The sequence below is a fragment of the Nerophis lumbriciformis genome, linkage group LG30, assembly GCF_033978685.3.
Source record: "Nerophis lumbriciformis linkage group LG30, RoL_Nlum_v2.1, whole genome shotgun sequence".
NCBI classification, from domain to species: Eukaryota; Metazoa; Chordata; class Actinopteri; order Syngnathiformes; family Syngnathidae; genus Nerophis; species Nerophis lumbriciformis.
This window is the reverse complement of record NC_084577.2, coordinates 22,356,384-22,377,601: the sequence shown is the minus strand read 5'-3', so window position 1 is coordinate 22,377,601 and position 21,218 is coordinate 22,356,384. Positions and strand designations below refer to the sequence as shown.

The 21,218-nt window shown below is 37.9% G+C and overlaps 1 protein-coding gene across 1 annotated transcript; it reads right to left on the bottom strand.

Moving 5' to 3' along the window:
• Nucleotides 1–3,868: 3,868 nt before the first annotated feature.
• Nucleotides 3,869–20,477, bottom strand: chchd2 (coiled-coil-helix-coiled-coil-helix domain containing 2). The gene is made up of 4 exons (XM_061925796.1): nt 20,296–20,477; nt 12,635–12,881; nt 8,835–8,985; nt 3,869–4,169 (listed from the first exon to the last, which is right to left on the bottom strand). Exons 1-4 carry the CDS (start codon nt 20,343–20,345, stop codon nt 4,159–4,161), a joined length of 459 nt encoding a protein of 152 aa, XP_061781780.1. The 5' UTR covers nt 20,346–20,477; the 3' UTR covers nt 3,869–4,158.
• Between the last annotated feature and the right edge of the window lie 741 nt (nt 20,478–21,218).

The window sequence follows — 21,218 nt, the reverse complement described above, 5'->3', positions numbered from 1 at the left end:
GGAAGATCTCTGGCTCTCACAGACCTGTAACTTCTTCTTTAAGAAGCTCTTCTGTCCTCCACTCGTTACCTGTTATAATGGCACCTGTTTGAACTTGTTATCTGTATAAAAGACACCTGTCCACAGCCTCAAACAGTCAGACTCCAAACTCCACTATGGCCAAGACCAAAGAGCTGTCAAAGGACACCAGGAAAATAATTGTAGACCTGCACCAGACTGTGAAGAGTGAATCTACAATAGGCAAGCAGCTTGGTGTGAAAAAATCAACTGTGGGAGCAATTATCAGAAAATGGAAGACATACAAGACCACTTATAATCTCCCTCGATCTGGGGCTCCACGCAAGATCTCATCCCGTGGGGTCAAAATGATCATGAGAACGGTGAGCAAAAATCCCAGAACCACACGGGGGACCTGGTGAATGACCTGCAGAGAGCTGGGACCAAAGTAACAAAGGTTACCATCAGTAACACACTACGCCGACAGGGAATCAAATCCTGCAGTGCCAGACGTGTCTCCCTGCTTAAGCCAGTGCATGTCCAGGCCCTTCTGAAGTTTGCCAGAGAGCACATGGATGATACAGCAGAGGATTGGGAGAATGTCATGTGGTCAGATGAAACCAAAATAGAACTTTTTGGTATAAACTCAACTCGTCGTGTTTGGAGGAAGAAGAATACTGAGTTGCATCCCAAGAACACCATACCTACCGTGAAGCATGGGGGTGGAAACAGCATGCTTTGGGGCTGTTTTTCTTCTAAAGGGACAGGCCGACTGATCTGTGTTAAGGAAAGAATGAATGGGGCCATGTATCGTGAGATTTTGAGCCAAAACCTCCTTCCATCAGTGAGAGCTTTGAAGATGAAACATGGCAGAGTCTTCCAGCATGACTATGATCCCAAACACACCGCCCGGGCAACGAAGGAGTGGCTCCGTAAGAAGTAGTGATGGGTTGATGAGGCGTCATGAAGCGTTTCGACACCTTGCAAAACTGTATTGATACTGTGTTGATACTGTGTCACTAAATACTGACATCTGCTGGACATTAAAAATCCCTACAGGCAACCTATGGACCGACTCAACTGACACTGATTTTATGACCTAGTACAGTGGTTCTCAAATGGGGGTACGCGTACCCCTGGGGGTACTTGAAGGTATGCCAAGGGGTACGTGAGATTTTTTTTAAATATTCTAAAAATAGCAACAATTCAAAAATCCTTTATAAATATATTTATTGAATAATACTTCAACAAAATATGAACGTAAGTTCATAAACTCAGTGAAGCACAAGCTTTGTCACTAAAATGTCTGTCAAAAAGAACTGTGAAAAGAAATGCAACAATGCAATATTCAGTGATGACAGCTAGATTTTTTGTGGACATGTACCATAAATATTAATGTTAAAGATTTTTTTTTTTGTGAAGAAATGTTTAGAATTAAGTTCATGAATCCAGATGGAGCTCTAATACAATCCCCAAAGAGGGCACTTTAAGTTGATGATTACTTCTATGTGTAGAAATCTTTATTTATAATTGAATCACTTGTTTATTTTTCAACACATTTTTAGTTATTTGTATATCTTTTTTTCCAAATAGTTCAAGAAAGACCACTACAAATGAGCAATATTTTGCACTGTTATACAATTTAATAAATCAGAAACTGATGACGTAGTGCTGTATTTTACTTCATCTTTTTTTTTCAACCAAAAATGCTTTGCTCTGATTAGGGGGTACTTGAATTTAAAAAAAAATCACAGGGGGTACATTGCTGAAAAAAGGTTGAGAACCACTGACCTAGTATATACAATAATATAAACCAAGTCATTGTATTTCATTTAGGATTATTTCATAACTTCATTTAAATAAAAATATATTTTTTGTATTTTTTAGATACAGTCAATAAATAATGTGAACATGTATCATAACATGGAAATCTAAGAGAACGTGTTGTGAATGAGGATGCTTGTGGACCTGGAAATTATTATTTTTTTACACATTTTTATTTAAAAAAAAAAAAGTTTTTCCAACGTATTAAATTTGAGACGCTTTCTCTTCTTAGTTATTATTTCTCCGGCTGTAGAAAAGAGCCGCTTACAGGGCACAGAGGAGGCGTCAGTGCGACACAGTTCGCGTATCGGTCACGTGACCAAAACAGCTCATGATCGGTCACGTGACTTTCTAAAAGCGGTACGCGCACCGACACAGGGTTTCGCTCTATGAGCTCGACGCATGCGCCGATGCATCGGTGTTGCCGGACCCATCACTAGTAAGAAGCATTTGAAAGTCCTGGAGTGGCCTAGCCAGTCTCCAGACCTCAACCCCATAGAAAATCTGTGGAGGGAGTTGAAAGTCCGTGTTGCTCGGCGACAGCCCCAAAACATCACTGCTCTCGAGAAGATCTGCATGGAGGAATGGGCCAAAATACCAGCTACTGTGTGTGCAAACCTGGTAAAGACCTATAGTAATCGTTTGACCTCTGTTATTGCCAACAAAGGTTATATTACAAGGTATTGAGTTGAATTTTTGTTATTGACCAAATACTTATTTTCCACCATAATTTACAAATAAATTCTTTAAAATTCCTACAATGTGAATTCTTGGATTTTTTTTTCACAATCTGTCTCTCACAGTTGAAGTGTACCTATGATGAAAATTACAGACCTCTGTCATCATTTTAAGTGGGAGAACTTGCACAATTGGTGGCTGACTAAATACTTTTTTGCCCCACTGTATATATATATATATATTTAAAAATACATATATATAAACTTAATATTTTTAATTGTATTTATTTGTGTTTATTTGAATTCACTTTTGGGTTCATTATTCTAAATCAGTGATTCTCAAACTGTGGTACGGGCCCCATCTAGTGGTTTGCCAAAGAATGACTTAATTAAATATTGAAACACAGTGTTACTGTTCAAACTGTGTGTAATATTACAGTGGCCAAAATCTTGTTATATAAAACCTATGCCTTGTTTGTAATGAATATTTAGGCCTACTACGCTACTGTATTTTAATGTGTTTTCTGAGGTGATACTTGGTGAAAAAAGATTGAGATTCACTGTTCTAGTTTAAGCATACACTTTTGTACTCACAATTTTTATTGTAGTTGTATTATATACTTTTTTTATATTCACTAATGCATTTGATTCCTATTCATGTGTATTTTTTCTATACTGTTAAAAATTCAAGTGATGTCACTGCCAAAGCATTGAAATACAGCACTGCCTTATGGAATGTTTACTATATATATATATATATATTTTTTTTTTTAAATATATATAAATACCGGTATATGTATACATTTAGCCAATATTTCAGAATAATTCCCACCAACACAGTAATTTTTGTGTACATCTAATTATTTTGATCCACATATTGTCCTATAACTAGCGATTGTTTCCTTGATTTAAAAAAATATATACCAAAAAAAAAAACAGTTTAAAAAAGTAACTATATTAACCAGCCAGTATTTTGAACGACTCTTTGAAAGGAATCGCTGACGATCTGTTCCCTTAAAAGAACCATGCATCCCATATCAAAGTCATCCTTCTTTAATATCACTTTCTTACAATGTTTCAATGATTGTCTTATGACTTCTTGAGACTTACATAATTGAGTCATTTGGAGTCTTTTTAAGACCATTTAAAATCTCTTGAACATGGCTTCAAAGTGAGTTTTTATACTATTTTGCTTAAAAATGATGGACTGTTGCCATTACATGACTGTAATGTGTATTAATTGTCCGACAGCTAACTGTTCAATTGAAAATGTTACCCATAACACTTCATATTCTACGTGACTTTGAGAGTGTCCGCCAGAGTCCTGAATTTGTTTTACAAGACTCACTTGATCTGTATTTGTTAAAACAGAGATTTTCCAAGCGCTTTATTGTTCTAAAAGCAAGTAATTATGATCTAACAATGCCGTTTTTCAGAGCAATCCCATGAAGCACTGGAGCTAATGAAATACAACAAAACATCCACTCAAAAAACACAATACTGTAAAATATAAACATTGATTACAAGCACTCTCCTAATGCGTGGAAGTATGGATTCTGTCTGATAATGATCAACTGTTATAATTAAATTTCACTTTTGGATCTGTTATTGATTAGATTGTTGTCATCCGGCAATCCATTTCAGGGCTTCTGGATCTGATTCAAGACATACCTGTAGAGAAAAGAAGATTTAATTTTAATCAAAATAAACAATGAAAATGAATAAACATACTTTACAACCTTTCAGTAATGTATGATGGATTATTAAAACCACATGTAGAGAAACCTCTTTTGGAGGTTCAAGTTGTACATTTGAGAATTAAGTCACAACTTTGCTACATTTAAAGAAAATAAAAATCTCATATTTTGAGACTTAAGTTGTAAATTTACGAGAATTTAGGACCAACAAATAGTAAGAGAACTTAACAGTGTTTTGAGATAGAAGGTGTCACCTGGCTAATTGTTATGCTTAAAAGCAAAAAATTTGAGCGAGAAGCATCTTTCCCATTAGGTGGTGTAGCAAATGCTACAACAAACACCGCAAGATCCGAAAAAAAACATTCCGCCTTACTCGCTAACAATAGCTGGTAGCTAGAGATGGACGCAACTTTGTTTTTCCCATACGTGGGAAGGAAGGAAGTGAGTGTGAAGGACAGTGCTGAGAAGAAGTGGGTGATATTCATTGAATTAAAGAAAGAAATAATCAAAAAACAAGACAGAGCGTAACTAGTTTGCACCACACTGAAGCAGAATGAGTCGATAATACAGATTAAAGATGTTAAAACTAGAGATGTACGATAATGGCTTTTTTGCCGATATTCCGATATTGTCCAACTGTTAATTATCGATTCCGATATCAACCGATAGCGATATATACAGTCGTGGAATTAACACATTATTATGCCTAATTTTGTTGTGATGCCCCGCTGGATGCATTAAACAATGTAACAAGGTTTTCCAAAATAAATCAACTGAAGTTATGGAAAAAAATGCCAACATTATTATTGAAGTCACAAAGTGCTTTTTTTTTTAACATGCCTCAAAACAGCAGCTTGGAATTTGGGACATGCTCTCCCTGAGAGAGCATGAGGAGGTTGAGGTGGGCGGGGGTAGCGGGGGTGTATATTGTAGCGTCCCGGAAGAGTTGGTGCTGCAAGGGGTTCTGCGGATGTTCTCCCGAAAGGTGTTTGTCATTCTTGTTTGGTGTGGGTTCACAGTGTGGCGCATATTTGTAACAGTGTTAAAGTTGTTTATACGGCCACTTTCAGTGTGACCTGTATGGATATTGACCAAGTATGATTTGCATTCACTTGTGTGTGTGAAAAGCCGTAGATATTATGTGATCGGGCCGGCACGCAAAGGCAGTGCCTTTAAGGTTAATTGGCGCTCTGTACTTCTCCCTACGTCCGTGTACACCGCGGCGTTTTAAAAAGTTATACATTTTACTTTTTGAAACAGATACCGATATTTTTGAAACCGATACCGATCATTTCCGATATTACATTTTAAAGCATTTATCGGCCGATATTATCGGACATCTCTAGTTAAAACAGTATCTACACGGTGGACATTCATCCATTTAAATACGGAGAAGCTGCTGATGGTGTGTTTGACTGAAAAGCAGCTGGAAAGAGATACCGTAGAAGTCCACTCTCCAAGATAAAAAAACTGTATATTATTAAAACATTACTTCATAAAGCTACTGTAGTGGTTTGTACTACATTCTGTTGTATGTTTTTTCATACTATACTATCTAAACGTGTGTCCTTTTCAAAAATGTTATTTATGTTTCGGGGGAGCAAGCGTCAATTAAATGGATTTCTGTTCAACTCTTTGAGAGATGTTGTTTTGAGATACTAGTGTTTTAAGTTCAGCGCTCCCATCACAGAACTAATTCCGTTTCTAAGTACTGTATCTATACAATACAATTATTAATGTATATATTTTTGCAGCAATAAACGTCCTTCATCGTTCCTCCTTAAGGTGCAGACAGTCTAGAACATATTGTGGGACCCGACCCGCAGTCATCCCGCTTCCATATTCCCCCTCACAGCCTCGTTGTGGTTAACTGTAAAATGTGCGTGCAACACTACATTTCCTAAAATGCTTGCGCGTCGTTGACATTGTTCTGTCATGGCGCCATAAATAAAGAGTAATAAGAAAGATGGTGGTATTTATGGCCGTTAAATGCCCCAAGAGACGCACAGAGATGACCTACTTGCTACCCAGCGGCTGCTTTGAGCTAAGTCTTGCAGCCAGTTATCGACTGGACATATCAACATTTGTCTCAAAGGCCAGTTGTGGAGATATTTAATTCATATATTGGCCTGATTTTGATCCAATGATATGTTTTGAGGGCAAAATACAGACACTTGTCGAGAAGTGTTTGGTGTGCATCGATAATTGCCGATATTATTGTGAACCATGTGTGATAAAGTTAAAGTACCAATGATTGTCACAAACACACTAGGTGTGGCAAAGTTATTCTCTGCATTTGACCCATCACCCTTGATCACCCCCTGGGAGGTGAGGGGAGCAGTGAGCAGCAGCGGTGGCCGCGCCCGGGAATCATTTTTGGTGATTTAACCCCCAATTCTAACCCTTGATGCTGAGTGTCAAGCAGGGAGGTAATGGGTACCATTTTTATAGTCTTTGGTATAACTCGGCCGGGGTTTGAACTCACAACCTACCGATCTCAGGGCGGACAATCTAACCACTAGGCCACTGAGTAGGTTGAATGATTATGATTACATTACATTATAAACACTGTATAGTTTTTATCAGTTATTTCTTCAGTTTAAGAGCATGTTGTAGACCAGGGGTGATCATTACGTCGATCGCGAGCTACCGGTCGATCTCGGAGGGTGTGTCAGTCGATCACCAGCCAGCCATTAAAAAAATAGTCCTAAAAATGAGCGATGATAAATCTTCACTATGACGTCACTTTCGTCACTTGATTGACATTCACGGCACCCGAGGGTCTTCTGAGATGACGCTGGCTGCTGCCAGCTCATTAAAATTACCAACTGGAAGGCGAGAAACACTTTATTTCAACAGACTCTGGCGCCGTACCTGTCGTCAAAACTCCAAAGACCGACTGCACAGTTGCACAATAAAAGCGCTGCTTCATCCTGCCTGCGCTACCAAAATAAGAGTCTCAGAAAGCTGGCGTGCACAAGCTAGCAAGCTACGGAGTTTGCCAACAATGTATTTCTTGTAAAGTGTATACAAAGGAGTACGGAAGCTGGATAAATAAGATGCCAAAAACCAACCACTTTCATGTGGTATTGGACAGAAAGGAGGACTTTGTTTCTCCTCCATTCAAAATGCGGACCTTATCAGCACCACTGTCTGATTCCAATCAATGCAAGTCATCAGAATCAGGTAATACACCAACTTATATTCTTGTCTTCATGAAAGAAAGGAATCTATATGTGTTAATTATGCTTGTATTATCTCTAAACACTTTTAACTTATTAACAATATTAACTATATGTGTTAAACATGCTTGTATTATCTTTAAACACCTTTAACTTGTTAACAATATTAACTATGTGTTAAACATTCTTGTATTATCATTAAACACCTTTAATTTATTAACAATATTAACTATATGTGTTAAACATGCTTGCATTATCACTAAACACCTTTAACTTATTAACAATATTAACTATATGTGTTAAACATGCTTGTATTATCATTAAACACCTTTAACTTGTTAACAATATTAACTACCGGTATATGTGTTAAACATGCTTGTATTATCTTTAAACACCTTTAACTTATTAACAATATTAACTCTATATGTTAAACATGCTTGCATTATCATTAAACACCTTTAACTTGTTAACAATATTAACTATATGTATTAAACATACTTGTATTTTCATTAAACACCTTTCATTTATTAACAATATTAACTATATGTGTTAATAAACATGCTTGTATTATCATTAAACACCTTTAACTTGTTAACAAAAACATATGTTTCATAAATAAGTAAATATAAATTATATATATGAATGAGGTAGATCCCCACGACTTGATCAATTGAAATGTAGCTCGCCTGCAGAAAAAGTGTGAGCACCCCTGTTTGTAGACAAAAGCTCTAAAGCCCGTCTGCATAAAGCCAAATATTATGAAAGTAATTTAGTGCATATTGTTGTAACGTGTGGCACTTTTGAGACACAAATATGTTGATTGACAGTCTTAAAAGTAACAGAGCTTCTCCCTTCACTCCTTATGTTTGCAGTTGTATGTATACAATATGAAAAATTGCAATTTTGGAGATAGAAGTAGCTTCTTTTTTTTTTTATAAATCAAACTCATGCAGCCCTAATATGGAGACACATAGTGCAGCTGAGATAGGCTCCAGCACCCCCCCGCGATCCCAAAAGGGACAAGCGGTAGAAGAATGGATGGATGGAAAAATGGATACCGTATTTTTCGGACTATAAGTCGCAGTTTTGTTCATAGTTTGGCCGGGCTCCTTCTTTATTATGCATTTTCGGCAGGTGCGCCTTATACTCCGGTGCGACTTATACTCCGAAAAATACGGTAATTAGCTGCCAGCTTGTCAACCGGGGACTACAAATGACCAAAATCTGAATCTGCGTTCGTGATCAGCATTAAAAGGCATACATTTGCAATGGCAATCATGTACTTTTTCATGAAAATCGTCCAATACTAGTCGGCACATTCCTAATTGTAACCTATTACATGCTTATACAAATATACACAGGGTGTGTTTTGAAAAGCATGCAAAATTCCTTACCAGACACTTCTCAAGAAGCCCTTTTTTTCCTATGCAAATCTAAACTTGTGATCGCATACTTACTGTTTGCAAACTTGCACTGTTTGAGAACCTCGCTGAAGCCTTCGCAGAGTTTGAGATCGCTCTGGGACTGAGCGCACTCAATGAACTGCCTGAGCTCATAGGAACAGGCCTGCTGCTGCTGTTGCTGTGGTTGCGCCTGGTAGGAAGGCTCCTGACATACAAACGGGATAGAAGACGATATACATTCATCTGTAACATCATTCCCAAAAATAATATTGGAGTTTGCAGTAGAGATCGAACCGATAAGTTTTTTTTAAAGGGTCGATACCGATTATTAGTAGTCAAAGAGGCCGATAACTGATATTTAGAGCCGATATTCATTTGTGGTAAAAGTTATTTAAACAGGAATAGTAGATGTGAGTAAAAAGCTGGACATTATTTTTAGAAACGTCGGACCAGTAGCGACATAATGATGCGGCGCTAATGTTGTGGTTCATTTAGCACCAAAAACATCATGGAATTTCACAAGCACCTTTATTACGAGTGTCTAATCCAGGGGTGCTCATTACGTCGATCGCGAGCTACCGGTCGATCTCGGAGGGTGTGTCAGTCGATCACCAGCCAGGTATTAAAAAAATAGTCCTAAAAATGAGCGATCATAAATCTTCACTATGACGTCACTTTTGTCACTTGATTGACATTCACAGCACCCGAGGGTCTTCTGAGATGACGCTGGCTGCTGCCAGCTCATTAAAATTACCGACTGGAAGGCGAGAAACACTTTATTTCAACACTCGGGCGCCGTACCTGTCGTCAAAACTCCAAAGACCGACTGCACAGTTGCGCTAACAAAATAAGAGTCTCAGAAAGCTGGCGTGCACAAGCTAGCAAGCTACGGAGTTTGCCGACAATGTATTTCTTGTAAAGTGCATACAAAGGAGTACGGAAGCTGGACAAATAAGATGCCAAAAACCAACCACTTTCATGTGGTATTGGACAGAAAGGACGACTTTTTTTCTCCTCCATTCGAAAATGCGGACATTATCAGCACTACTGTCTGATTCCTATCAATGCAAGTCATCAGAATCAGGTAATACACCAACTTATATTCTTGTCTTCATGAAAGAAAGGAATCTATGTGTTAAACATGCTTGTATTATCTTTAAACACCTTTAACTTATTAACAATATTAACTATATGTGTTAAACATGCTTGTATTATCTTTAAACACCTTTAAGTTGTTAACAATATTAACTATATGTATTAAACATTCTTGTATTATCATTAAACACCTTTAATTTTTTAACAATATTAACTATATGTGTTAAACATGCTTGCATTATCATTAAACACCTTTAACTTGTTAACAATATTAACAATATGTGTTAAACATGCTTGCATTATCATTAAACACCTTTAAGTTGTTAACAATATTAACTATATGTATTAAACATGCTTGTATTATCATTAAACACCTTTAATTTTTTAACAATATTAACTATATGTGTTAAACATGCTTGTATTATCTTTAAACACCTTTTACTTGTTAACAATATTAACTATATGTATTAAACATACTTGTATTATCATTAAACACCTTTAATTTTTTAACAATATTAACTATATTTGTTAAACATGCTTGTATTATCATTAAACACCTTTAACTTGTTAACAATATTAACTATATGTATTAAACATGCTTGTATTATCATTAAACACCTTTAATTTTTTAACAATATTAACTAGATGTGTTAAACATGCTTGCATTATCATTAAACACCTTTACCTTGTTAACAAAAACATATATTTCATAAATAAGTAAATGTAAATTATATATATGAATGAAGTAGATCCCAACGACTTGATCAATTGAAAAGTAGCTCGCCTGCAGAAAAAGTGTGAGCACCCCTGGTCTAATCGCATCGACATTTGCATTTCAAAATATGGGAAATCTCCTGGGAAAAATTGGTAAAAATATGGAATTTCTCTACAACACAATACTTCATCTACTTAATTTTTTTTTAGAAGTTTATGGATTTAATGTATTGTAAGGTGTCCTCATGAGGAACCATGCAATATTGCTAACATGTACAGCTCACACATTCTCATCATTTCTGAATCATCCAGGAAGAAAGGATGTCAACCAGCTTGAAAAGTGTTTCAACGACAATCTACGTAAAGGAGACCAGAATTATGTTTATTTACAGTACAGGCCAAAAGTTTGGACACACCTTCTCATTCAATGGGTTTTCTTTATTTTCATGACTATTTACATTGTAGATTGTCACTGAAGGCATCACAACTATGAATGAACACATGTGGAGTTATGTACTTAACAAAAAATGGTGAAATAACTGAAAATATGTTTTGTATTCTAGTTTCTTCAAAATAGCCACCCTTTGCTCTGATTAGTGCTTTGCACACTCTTGGCATTCTCTCGATGAGCTTCAAACACACCTGTGAAGTGAAAACCATTTCAGGTGACTACCTCTTGAAGCTCATCGAGAGAATGCCAAGAGTGTGCAAAACACTAATCAGAGCAAAAGGGTGGCTATCTTGAAGAAACTAGAATTTTAAAACATGTTTTCAGTTATTTCACCTTTTTTTGTTAAGTACATAACTCCACTAGGGCTGCAACTAACGATTAATTTGATAATCGATTAATCTGTCGATTATTACTTCAATTAATCGGTTAATAATCGAATAAAAGAGACAAACTACATTTCAAACTTTCCAGTATTTTATTGAAAAAAAATAGCATACTGGCACCACTTATTTTGATTATTGTTTCTCAGCTGTTTGTACATGTTGCAGTTTATAAATAAAAGTTTATTAAAAAATAATAATAAAAACAAAAAATAAAAATAATTATAAATAATTGCCTCTGCGCATGCGCATAGCATAAAACCAACGAATCGATGACTAAATTAATCGCCAACTATTTTTATAATCGATCAGTTGTTGCAGCCTTAAACTCCACATGTGTTCATTCATAGTTTTGATGCCTTCAGTGACAATCTACAATGTAAATAGTCATGAAAATAAAGAAGGTGTGTCCAAACTTTAGGCCTGTACTGTAAATAAACGATTCTGGTTCTCCTTTACGTAGATTGTCGTTGAAACATTTTTCAAGCTGGTTGACATCCTTTCTTCGTGGATGATACAGAAATTATGAGAATGTGTGAGCTGCTGCCTGATCTTCTTTGCGTATATAATAAATCTACTTGTCAGGATATTTACACCACGTTTGAATTTTTGGCGGAGATATATTTTTCTGTCGCCCTAATGTCCATCCATCTCTGTCGCGTTATTTGATTGAATCACGGAACATGAAACCCGTGGCGCTCCTTTAATGAGCCCACGCTGCCAGTGTTGTGGATGGAGGCTTGTTGATCGCGGCAATAGCACAAAAAAAAAACGGAACCGGTAAGACACCATGAAAAGACAAAAACTGGATTCCCTGGCAAAAATTGGAAGTGTTGACGTACTGCAAGGAGAGGAAGGGCCGGAGAAGATTTCCCACAAGAACTCAAATAAATGCCATTTAAGATATAAAAACATGTGGGGAGAATTATTGATGATGACAGTAATTTATCAACTTAAACGAAATATGTGGTTCTAACAAAAAGGTAACTTTTCTCATGCTGGTGTTTGAGCAGTGGTTATTACCTTCTACTTCACTAAATATTTGTTTATATACTAAATGCTGGTATCACATGTATATATTATATCGGAAACAAGGGCCAATACGGATTTACATCAAAATGCCCCAATATCGACGCCCATTATCGGTCGATCTCTAGTTTGCAGAGGTGTTCAACTGCGCTACTTAGGGACTGCTTATAGTGATGGTTATTAACCTGGTATGTGACGTCCGGCCGCGCGGGCTCAGAATTCCCACCGCCGCCGAAGCCCCCGGTCATCGCGTGGCCAAGAGTGTGCCCGACCGCAGAGCCTACCGCTACCCCGGCAGCCGTAGTCGCCATCTGGGCAAACATACCAGGCTGCTTGGGTGCTGCAGCTGGAGCAGCCAAAGCAGATGGGGCAGCCTGCATGGGCACAGGTGCGTGGGAGGGACGAGGTGGTGGCGGTGGAGGTGGTGAACGTCTGTGAAGACATTTTCAGAGGAATAAATTGCGATCTTAATAATCAATCAAACTAAAACAATGCTATTGGGTAACAGTAGAAGAGAAAGTCAAACACAAATAGATGGAATAGACATTGAAAGGGTAGAAGAAACCAAATGTAGGGGTGTAATAATAGATAATTAAATAAACTTGAAATCTAATAAAAATATACATTTATCTACCGTATTTTTCGGACTATAAGGCGCACTTAAAATCCTTTCATTTTCTCAAAAATCGATAGTGTCCCTTATAACCCGGTGCGCCTAATGTACGGAAGAATTCTGGTTGTGCTTACCGACCTCAAAGCAATTTTATTTGGTACATGGTGTAATGATGTGTAACCAGTAGATGGTAGTCACACATAAGAGATACATGTAGACTGCAATATGATGCCAGTAAACACCAAAACTTTAAATGTTCCATTGAAAATAAAGAACATTACACACGGCACTCAAAAGTCTGTCAAAATGTTTTAGTACGACTTTGAAGCCGCAACGCTTGATGGAGTGTCGGCCCATTACAGCTACCGTACTCAGAGATACAAGTATTACTATGGTGTGTGTATAAGGATCGCAAAATGGCACCCGTTTAGTTTCGCAATATTATGCAAAACCAACTTTTCTTGCCTTCTGGTACCTGCTCATGTGTATTTGAGATCTGCATAAGTCCTGAAAATTTGCGCACGTCCACCACTGTAGTCCGTGCGGACGCTGTTGTCGATTAGCTTCTTCTTTTTCACTATCTTCTTGTTATGGGACATTCACCCTCTGCTGTTGCCATTTCTTATATAAAGTAGCATAAAGTTCTAACTTCTATCTCGCTATGGAAACGCTAAAAACTACCAGTGTAGTGGGTTTACATAATTCCCTCAAGGAACTTTAGTTATTAGAGGGTTGCGGTCAGACGGTTTTTCATGGGACACATTTTCGGCGTTTTTGCACTAGTGAGCCACGGATGAGAAGTAAAGTCTGAATGTCATTAAAACAGTTAGCTTCATCTTTTGACACTTCTTCCACACCCGTCCTTGCATGCTACACCGCTACAACAAAGATGACGAGGAGAAGACGAAGGTGAGCCACGTAAATAAGGCCGCCCACAAAACGGCGCACCCTGAAGCGACTGTCAGAAAGCGACTTGAAGATGATCTGTAAAACAATCGATGCAACAGTTTGACCAAGCCACCACCGTTACATGTTATGTAGACCACAAGGAAAAGTTTTGAATTTAGAAAAAAATCATATGACCCCTTTAATGCGCCTTATAATCCGGTAAGCCTTTAGTATGAAAAAAGACCTGAAAATACGGTAATTATTTACTCATTTATCTATTGTGTTAAAAATTGAGTACAAACAAATGTGTTGGAAATTACAAAAAATTCCTCCTACTCCTTTTCGAGCATGCTGTGATGAGAAACTGTAAATATGTGATGTAAACAGACATACAGTACAGGCCAAAAGTTTGGACACACCTGATCATTCAAAGCGTTTATTTTCATGACTATTTACATTGTAGATTGTCACTGAAGGCATCAAAACTATGAATGAACACATGTGGAGTTATGTACCGGTACTTAACAAAAAACGGTGAAATAACTGAAAACATGTTTTGTATTCTAGTTTCTTCAAAATAGAAACCCTTTGCTCTGATTACCGCTGTGCACTCTTGGCATTCTCTCGATGAGCTTCAAGCACACCTGTGAAGTGAAAACCATTTCAGGTGACTACCTCTTGAAGCTCATTGAGACAATTCCAAGAGTGTGCAAAACAGTAATCAGAGCAAAGGCTGGCTATTTTGAAGAAACTAGTCTAGAATATAAAACATGTTTTCAGTTATTTCACCTTTTTTTGTTAAGTACTGTACATAACTCCACGTGTCCATTCTTAGTTTTGATGCCTTCAGTGACAATCTACAATGTAAATAGTCATGAAAAGAAAGAAAACCCATTGAATGAGGAGAAGGTGTGTCCAAACTTTTGGCCTGTACTGTTATGTTTCCATTAAGTTGTCAGGATTTGACTGTCTCAAGGCAAGGACAACTTGTAAACAAATGATCCCATAACGTGTAGCAAAATAGCCACCCTTTGCTCTGATTACTGCTGTGCACTCTTGGCATTCTCTCGATGAGCTTCAAGCACACCTGTGCAGTGAAAACCATTTCAGGTGACTACCTCTTGAAGCTCATGGAAAGAATTTCAAGAGTGTGCAAAACAGTAATCAGAGCAAAGGCTGGCTATTTTGAAGAAACTAGTCTAAAATATAAAACATGTTTTCAGTTATTTCACCTTTTTTTGTTAAGTACATAACTCCACATGTGTTTGTTCATAGTTTTGATGCCTTCAGTGACAATATACAATGTAAATAGTCTTGAAAATAAAGAAAACGCATTGAATGAGGAGATGGTGTGTCCAAACTTTTGGCCTGTACTGTTATGTTTCGATTAACTTGTCAGAATTTGATTGATTGATTGAGACTTTTATTAGTAGATTGCACAGTACAGTACATATTCCGTACAATTGACCACTATATGGTAACACCCGAATAAGTTTTTCAACTTGTTTAAGTCGGGGTCCACGTAAATCAATTCATGGTAAGACTGTCTAAAGGCAAGGACAACTTGCAAATAGAGATGTCCGATAATATCGGCCTGCTGATATTTTCGGCCGATAAATGCTTTAAAATGTAATATCGGAAATTATTGGTATCGTTTTTTAAAATTATTACCGTATTTTCCGCACTATAAGGCGCACCTAAAAACCACAATTTTTCTCAAAAGCTGACAGTGCGCCTAATAACCCGGTGCGCTTTATTACGATTCATTTTCATAAAGTTTCGGTCTCGCAACTTCGGTAAACAGCCGCCATCTTTTTTCCCGGTAGAACAGGAAGCGCTTCTTCTTCTACGCAAGCAACCGCCAAGGAAAGCACCCGCCCCCATAGAACAGGAAGCGCTTCACCCGCCCCCATAGAACAGGAAGCGCTTCACCCGCCCCCGGAAGAAGAAGAAAAAACGCGCGGATATCACCGTACGTTTCATTTCCTGTTTACATCTGTAAAGACCACAAAATGGCTCCTACTAAACGATCCGGGTCATAAAAAGACGCAATCTCTCCATCCGCACACGGATTACTACCGTATTTCACAGCAACTGAACCGCACTGTGGAACGGGAGCACGTACGGTGAATATTCGCTCCACAGGGAATGAGAAGTCATCCTTCACTGTGGTTCTAGCTTGCCATGCTAACTTCCACTCATGGTGATATTCAAAAGGAAGACCTTGCCAAAAGAGACCTTTCCAGCCGGCGTCATCATAAAAGCTAACTCGAAGGGATGGATGGATGAAGAAAAGATGAGCGAGTGGTTAAGGGAAGTTTACGCGAAGAGGCCGGGTGGCTTTTTTCACACAGCTCCGAAGGCGAACACACCTTCACTAAGACGGGCAGACAGCCTCGGACGACATACGCCAACATCTGCCAGTGGATCGTAAATGCTTGGGCAGATATTTCGGTCACAACTGTGGTCCGAGCTTTCCGGAAGGCAGGATTCACAGAACTGCTGCACAACAACAGCGACACTGACTCCCGATGACTTCTACGAGACGGAACCGGCCATTTTGGATCCCACGCTAGCGCAACTTTTCAATTCGGACACCGAAGACGAAGAATTCGAAGGATTTACGAATGAAGAATAACTTCAGAAGGTGAGCGCTATGTTTATTTTGTGTGTTGTGACATTAACGTTCGAGCAACATTATGTTACTATTGCTCTACACCATTTTGAATTTTACTATGTTTGTGATTGCACATTTGCGTACATTTTGGGACAGAGTTGTTAGAACGCTGGTTTTCAATATATTATTAAAGTTTGACTGAACTATCTGACTGTTTTTTTGACATTCACTTTAGCGCAGCGTTTTTTTGACATTCACTTTAGCGCAGCGTAGGCGCGGCTTTTAGTCCGGGGCGGCTTATTGGTGGACAAAATTATGAAATATGTAATTCATAGAAGGTGCGGCTAATAATCCGGTGCGCCTTATAGTGCGGAAAATACGGTATCTGTATCGTTTTTTTTTTTTTTTTTAATTAAATCAACATAAAAAACACAAGATACACTTACAATTAGTGCACCAACCCCAAAAAACCTCCCTCCCCCATTTACACTCATTCACGCAAAAGGGTTGTTTCTTTCTGTTATTACCGTAATATTCTGGTTCCTACATTATATATCAATATATATCAATACAGTCTGCAAGGGATACAGTCCGTAAGCACACATGATTGTGCGTGCTGCTGGTCCACTAATAGTACTAACCTTTCACAGTTAATTTGACTCATTTTCATTAATTACTAGTTTCTATGGAACTGTTTTTATATTGTTTTACTTTCTTTTTTATTCAATAATTTTTTTTAAATTTATTCATCTTATTTTATTATTTTTTTAAAAGGACCTTATCTTCACCATACCTGGTTGTCCAAATTAGGCATAATAATGCATACTTGCCAACCTTGAGACCTCTGAATTCGGGAGATTAGGGGGGGTTAAGGAGGAGTATATTTATAGTTAGAATTCACTGAAATTCAAGTATTTGTTTTATATATATATATATATATATATATATATATATATATATATATATATATATATATATATACACATATATATAAAATAAATACTTGACTTTCAGTGAATTCTAGCTATCTATATATATATATTATATATAAATAAAATACATACTTGAATTTCAGTGTTCATTTATTTACACATATACACACAAAACACTCCTCTACTCATTGTTGTATTTGAAAGTGCAATGCTTTGCAGCCAGTAGCACAGCCTTTGAAGGAGCACAGGTATGGGCAGTGTAATATTCTGGGTTGGAGTCAATAACCAGGCAAGGTGACGAAGTTACGTCTCTTTACTTAATACTTCAGGACCGACTCCCACACTTGCCGTCAGGGTGCGCAATACAACGTAAACCGTTGGCCAACCAAAAAGTAACCACAGAACACTATACCCAACATTCACCAGGAGATGGCAACAAACCACTTCGATCACTCTAATACAGGCAGCATCTGTGGAATTTAATTTGCAGGAGAGGAGTGAGTTTAGGGTTAAATTGTCCATCCTCGTTCTATTCTCTGTCACCAGTCGTCACCATGACTGTCTCTACTTCGTCTCTTTGTTGTGTGTGCAGTTGTGCACTCGCCAAAAGCCGTAGATGTTATAACGTGACTGGGCCGGCACGCTGTTTATATGAAGGAAAAGCGGACGTGATGACAGGCTGTTCTCACTTAGGTCCGCATGGTGCCTATTGTCTGGCTGGAAATCGGGAGAAATTCGGAAGAATGACCAACACGCCGGATTGTAGTCAGCTGGAGGCGTGTCTTTATGAAATTAAACAATGGATGTCCGCTAACTTCTTGCAACTCAACACTAAGAAAACGGAAATGCTGATTATCGGTCCTGCTAAACACCGACATTTATTTGATAATACCACCTTAACATTTGACAACCAAACAATTACACAAAGCGACTCAGTAAAGAATCTGGGTATTATCTTCGACCCAACTCTCTCCTTTGAGTCACACATTAAGAGTGTTACTAAAACGGCCTTCTTTCATCTCCGTAATATCGCTAAAATTCGTTCCATTTTGTCCACTAGCGACGCTGAGATCATTATTCATGCGTTCGTTACGTCTCGTCTCGATTACTGTAACGTATTATTTTCGGGTCTCCCTATGTCTAGCATTAAAAGATTACAGTTGGTACAAAATGCGGCTGCTAGACTTTTGACAAGAACAAGAAAGTTTGATCATATTACGCCTATACTGGCTCACCTGCACTGGCTTCCTGTGCACTTAAGATGTGACTTTAAGGTTTTACTACTTACGTATAAAATACTACACGGTCTAGCTCCAGCCTATCTTGCCGATTGTATTGTACCATATGTCCCGGCAAGAAATCTGCGTTCAAAGAACTCCGGCTTATTAGTGATTCCCAGAGCCCAAAAAAAGTCTGCGGGCTGTAGAGCGTTTTTCTATTCGGGCTCCAGCACTATGGAATGCCCTCCCGGTAACAGTTAGAGATGCTACCTCAGTAGAAACATTTAAGTCCCATCTCAAAACTCATTTGTATACTCTAGCCTTTGAATAGCCCCCCTTTTTTTAGACCAGTTGATCTGCCGTTTCTTTTCTTTTCTCCTCTGCTCCCCCCTATCCCTTGTGGAAGGGGAGACACACAGATCCGGTGGCCATAGATGGGGTGCTGGCTGTCCGGGGTCGGGACCCGGGGTGGACCGCTCGCCTGTATATCGGTTGGGAACATCTCTGCGCTGCTGACTCGTCTCCGCTCGGGATGGTTTCCTGCTGACCCCACTGTGGACTGGACTCTTACTGTTATGCTGGATCCACTATGGACTGGACTCTCACAATATTATGTTAGACCCACTCGACATCCATTGCATTCGGTCTCCCTAGGGGGGGGGGGGGGGGGGGGTTACCCACATATGCGGTCCTCTCCAAGGTTTCTCATAGTCATTCACATCGACGTCCCACTGGGGTGAGTTTTTCCTTGCCCTTATGTGGGCTATACCGAGGATGTCGTTGTGGCTTGTGCAGCCCTTTGAGACACTTGTGATTTAGGGCTATATAAATAAACATTGATTGATTGATTGAATGAGAGGTACTGAAATTCGGGAGTCTCCCGGGAAATTCGGGAGGGTTGACAAGTATGTAATAATGTGTTAATTCCACGATTGTATATATCGGTATCGGTTGATATCAGTAATTAAGAGTTGGACAATATCGGAATATCGGATATCGGCAAAAACGCCATTATCGGACATCCCTACTTGTAAACAAATGATCCCATAACGTTTAACAAAATACAGTAAAGGAGGTAAATATATGGGGTGGTGTTTACAGTAAATCAGAAGTGCTGGTGATAATAATCACTTATTGATATACTTATATTGTGAGGTAACTGTAAGGTAGCCAAGACTGAAAAGGGATTAGTAAAGCAACAGTCCAGTTGAAAAAGCACTACAAAAACCAGAAAGGTTACACTGCATTTAAATGTCCTATTAAAAACTGCTCTAGCCACGTTAATGTTTGTTATGACATTAAACGTGTTTTCTTGTCACGTGATGGTGGTCGACACAGTATGACCTTGGTTACACAATTGTTTTAGTTTAACCCTGTACGACACAATTTGTTACGAATAGAAACCATCGTAGTTTAAAAAACATTTACATCCCCATAAAAGTGATTTATTATTGGTTGAAGGTTGTATTTCTTTAGCATTGTTGCGAGTCCAGTCACCATCGTGCTGTGCTAAAAAGGGCACGCTGTCGGTCACAATGTCTTCGTTTTAATGTTAGTCGGCGACGTTAAATGTTACCTGGCTGGAGGAGCCATCCTCGATGTTCGGCTTCTGCTTCCTCTCGGCATATTTAAAGTATAAATGTGGTTGTTGTTCAAGTGTTGTCTGGAAGAAGTCAAGAAGGGTCTGCGCCACACTCGTCCGGCTAGCGTTTTATCTAGCGACCTTAAGCTATTCCGGAACTTTCGGTGTTACATCATTCACCTTCCGAGTGACTTCCGGTATGACACGGCGACAATAAGGACACTTGCATCACTATTTTTTATTAAGATGCTTAATGTTTTATTTCACGATTATGACTTTTCATCTCATAATTTCGACTTTTTTTTCATAATAATGACTTTTTATTTTATGACTTTCTTTTCTCATAATTTCGATTTATTATATCACCATCATGACCTTCTATTTCATAATTTCGACTTTATCTCATAATTTAGACGTTTTATTTCACAAATATACTTTTTTCCCCCTCACAATTTCGATTTTATATCACACAATTTGACTGACTGATGACTTTTGTCATAATTTCGACTTTTTATTTTATGACTTTCTTTTCTCATGATTTAGATTTATTATCTCATAATTATGACTTTTGAATCTCATAATTTAGATTTTCATATTTCATAATTTATGTTTATTAATTTGGATTTTTAATCTCATAATTATGACTTTTTACCTTAAAATTATGACTCTTTTCTCATATTTATGACCTTTTATCTTATAATTTTAACTTTCTTATATCATCATTTCTACATCATAATTTCGATTTCATTTATCTTATGATCATGAATTTTTATGTCATTATTTCGACTTTTCTTTATCTCATAATTATAACTTAATATCCTGACTTCCATTTTTTCCTAATGTCGACTTTCTTAATTCACAATTGTTCTCCTAATTTCGATCTCATAATTTTGACTTTTTATTCCATGATTATGACT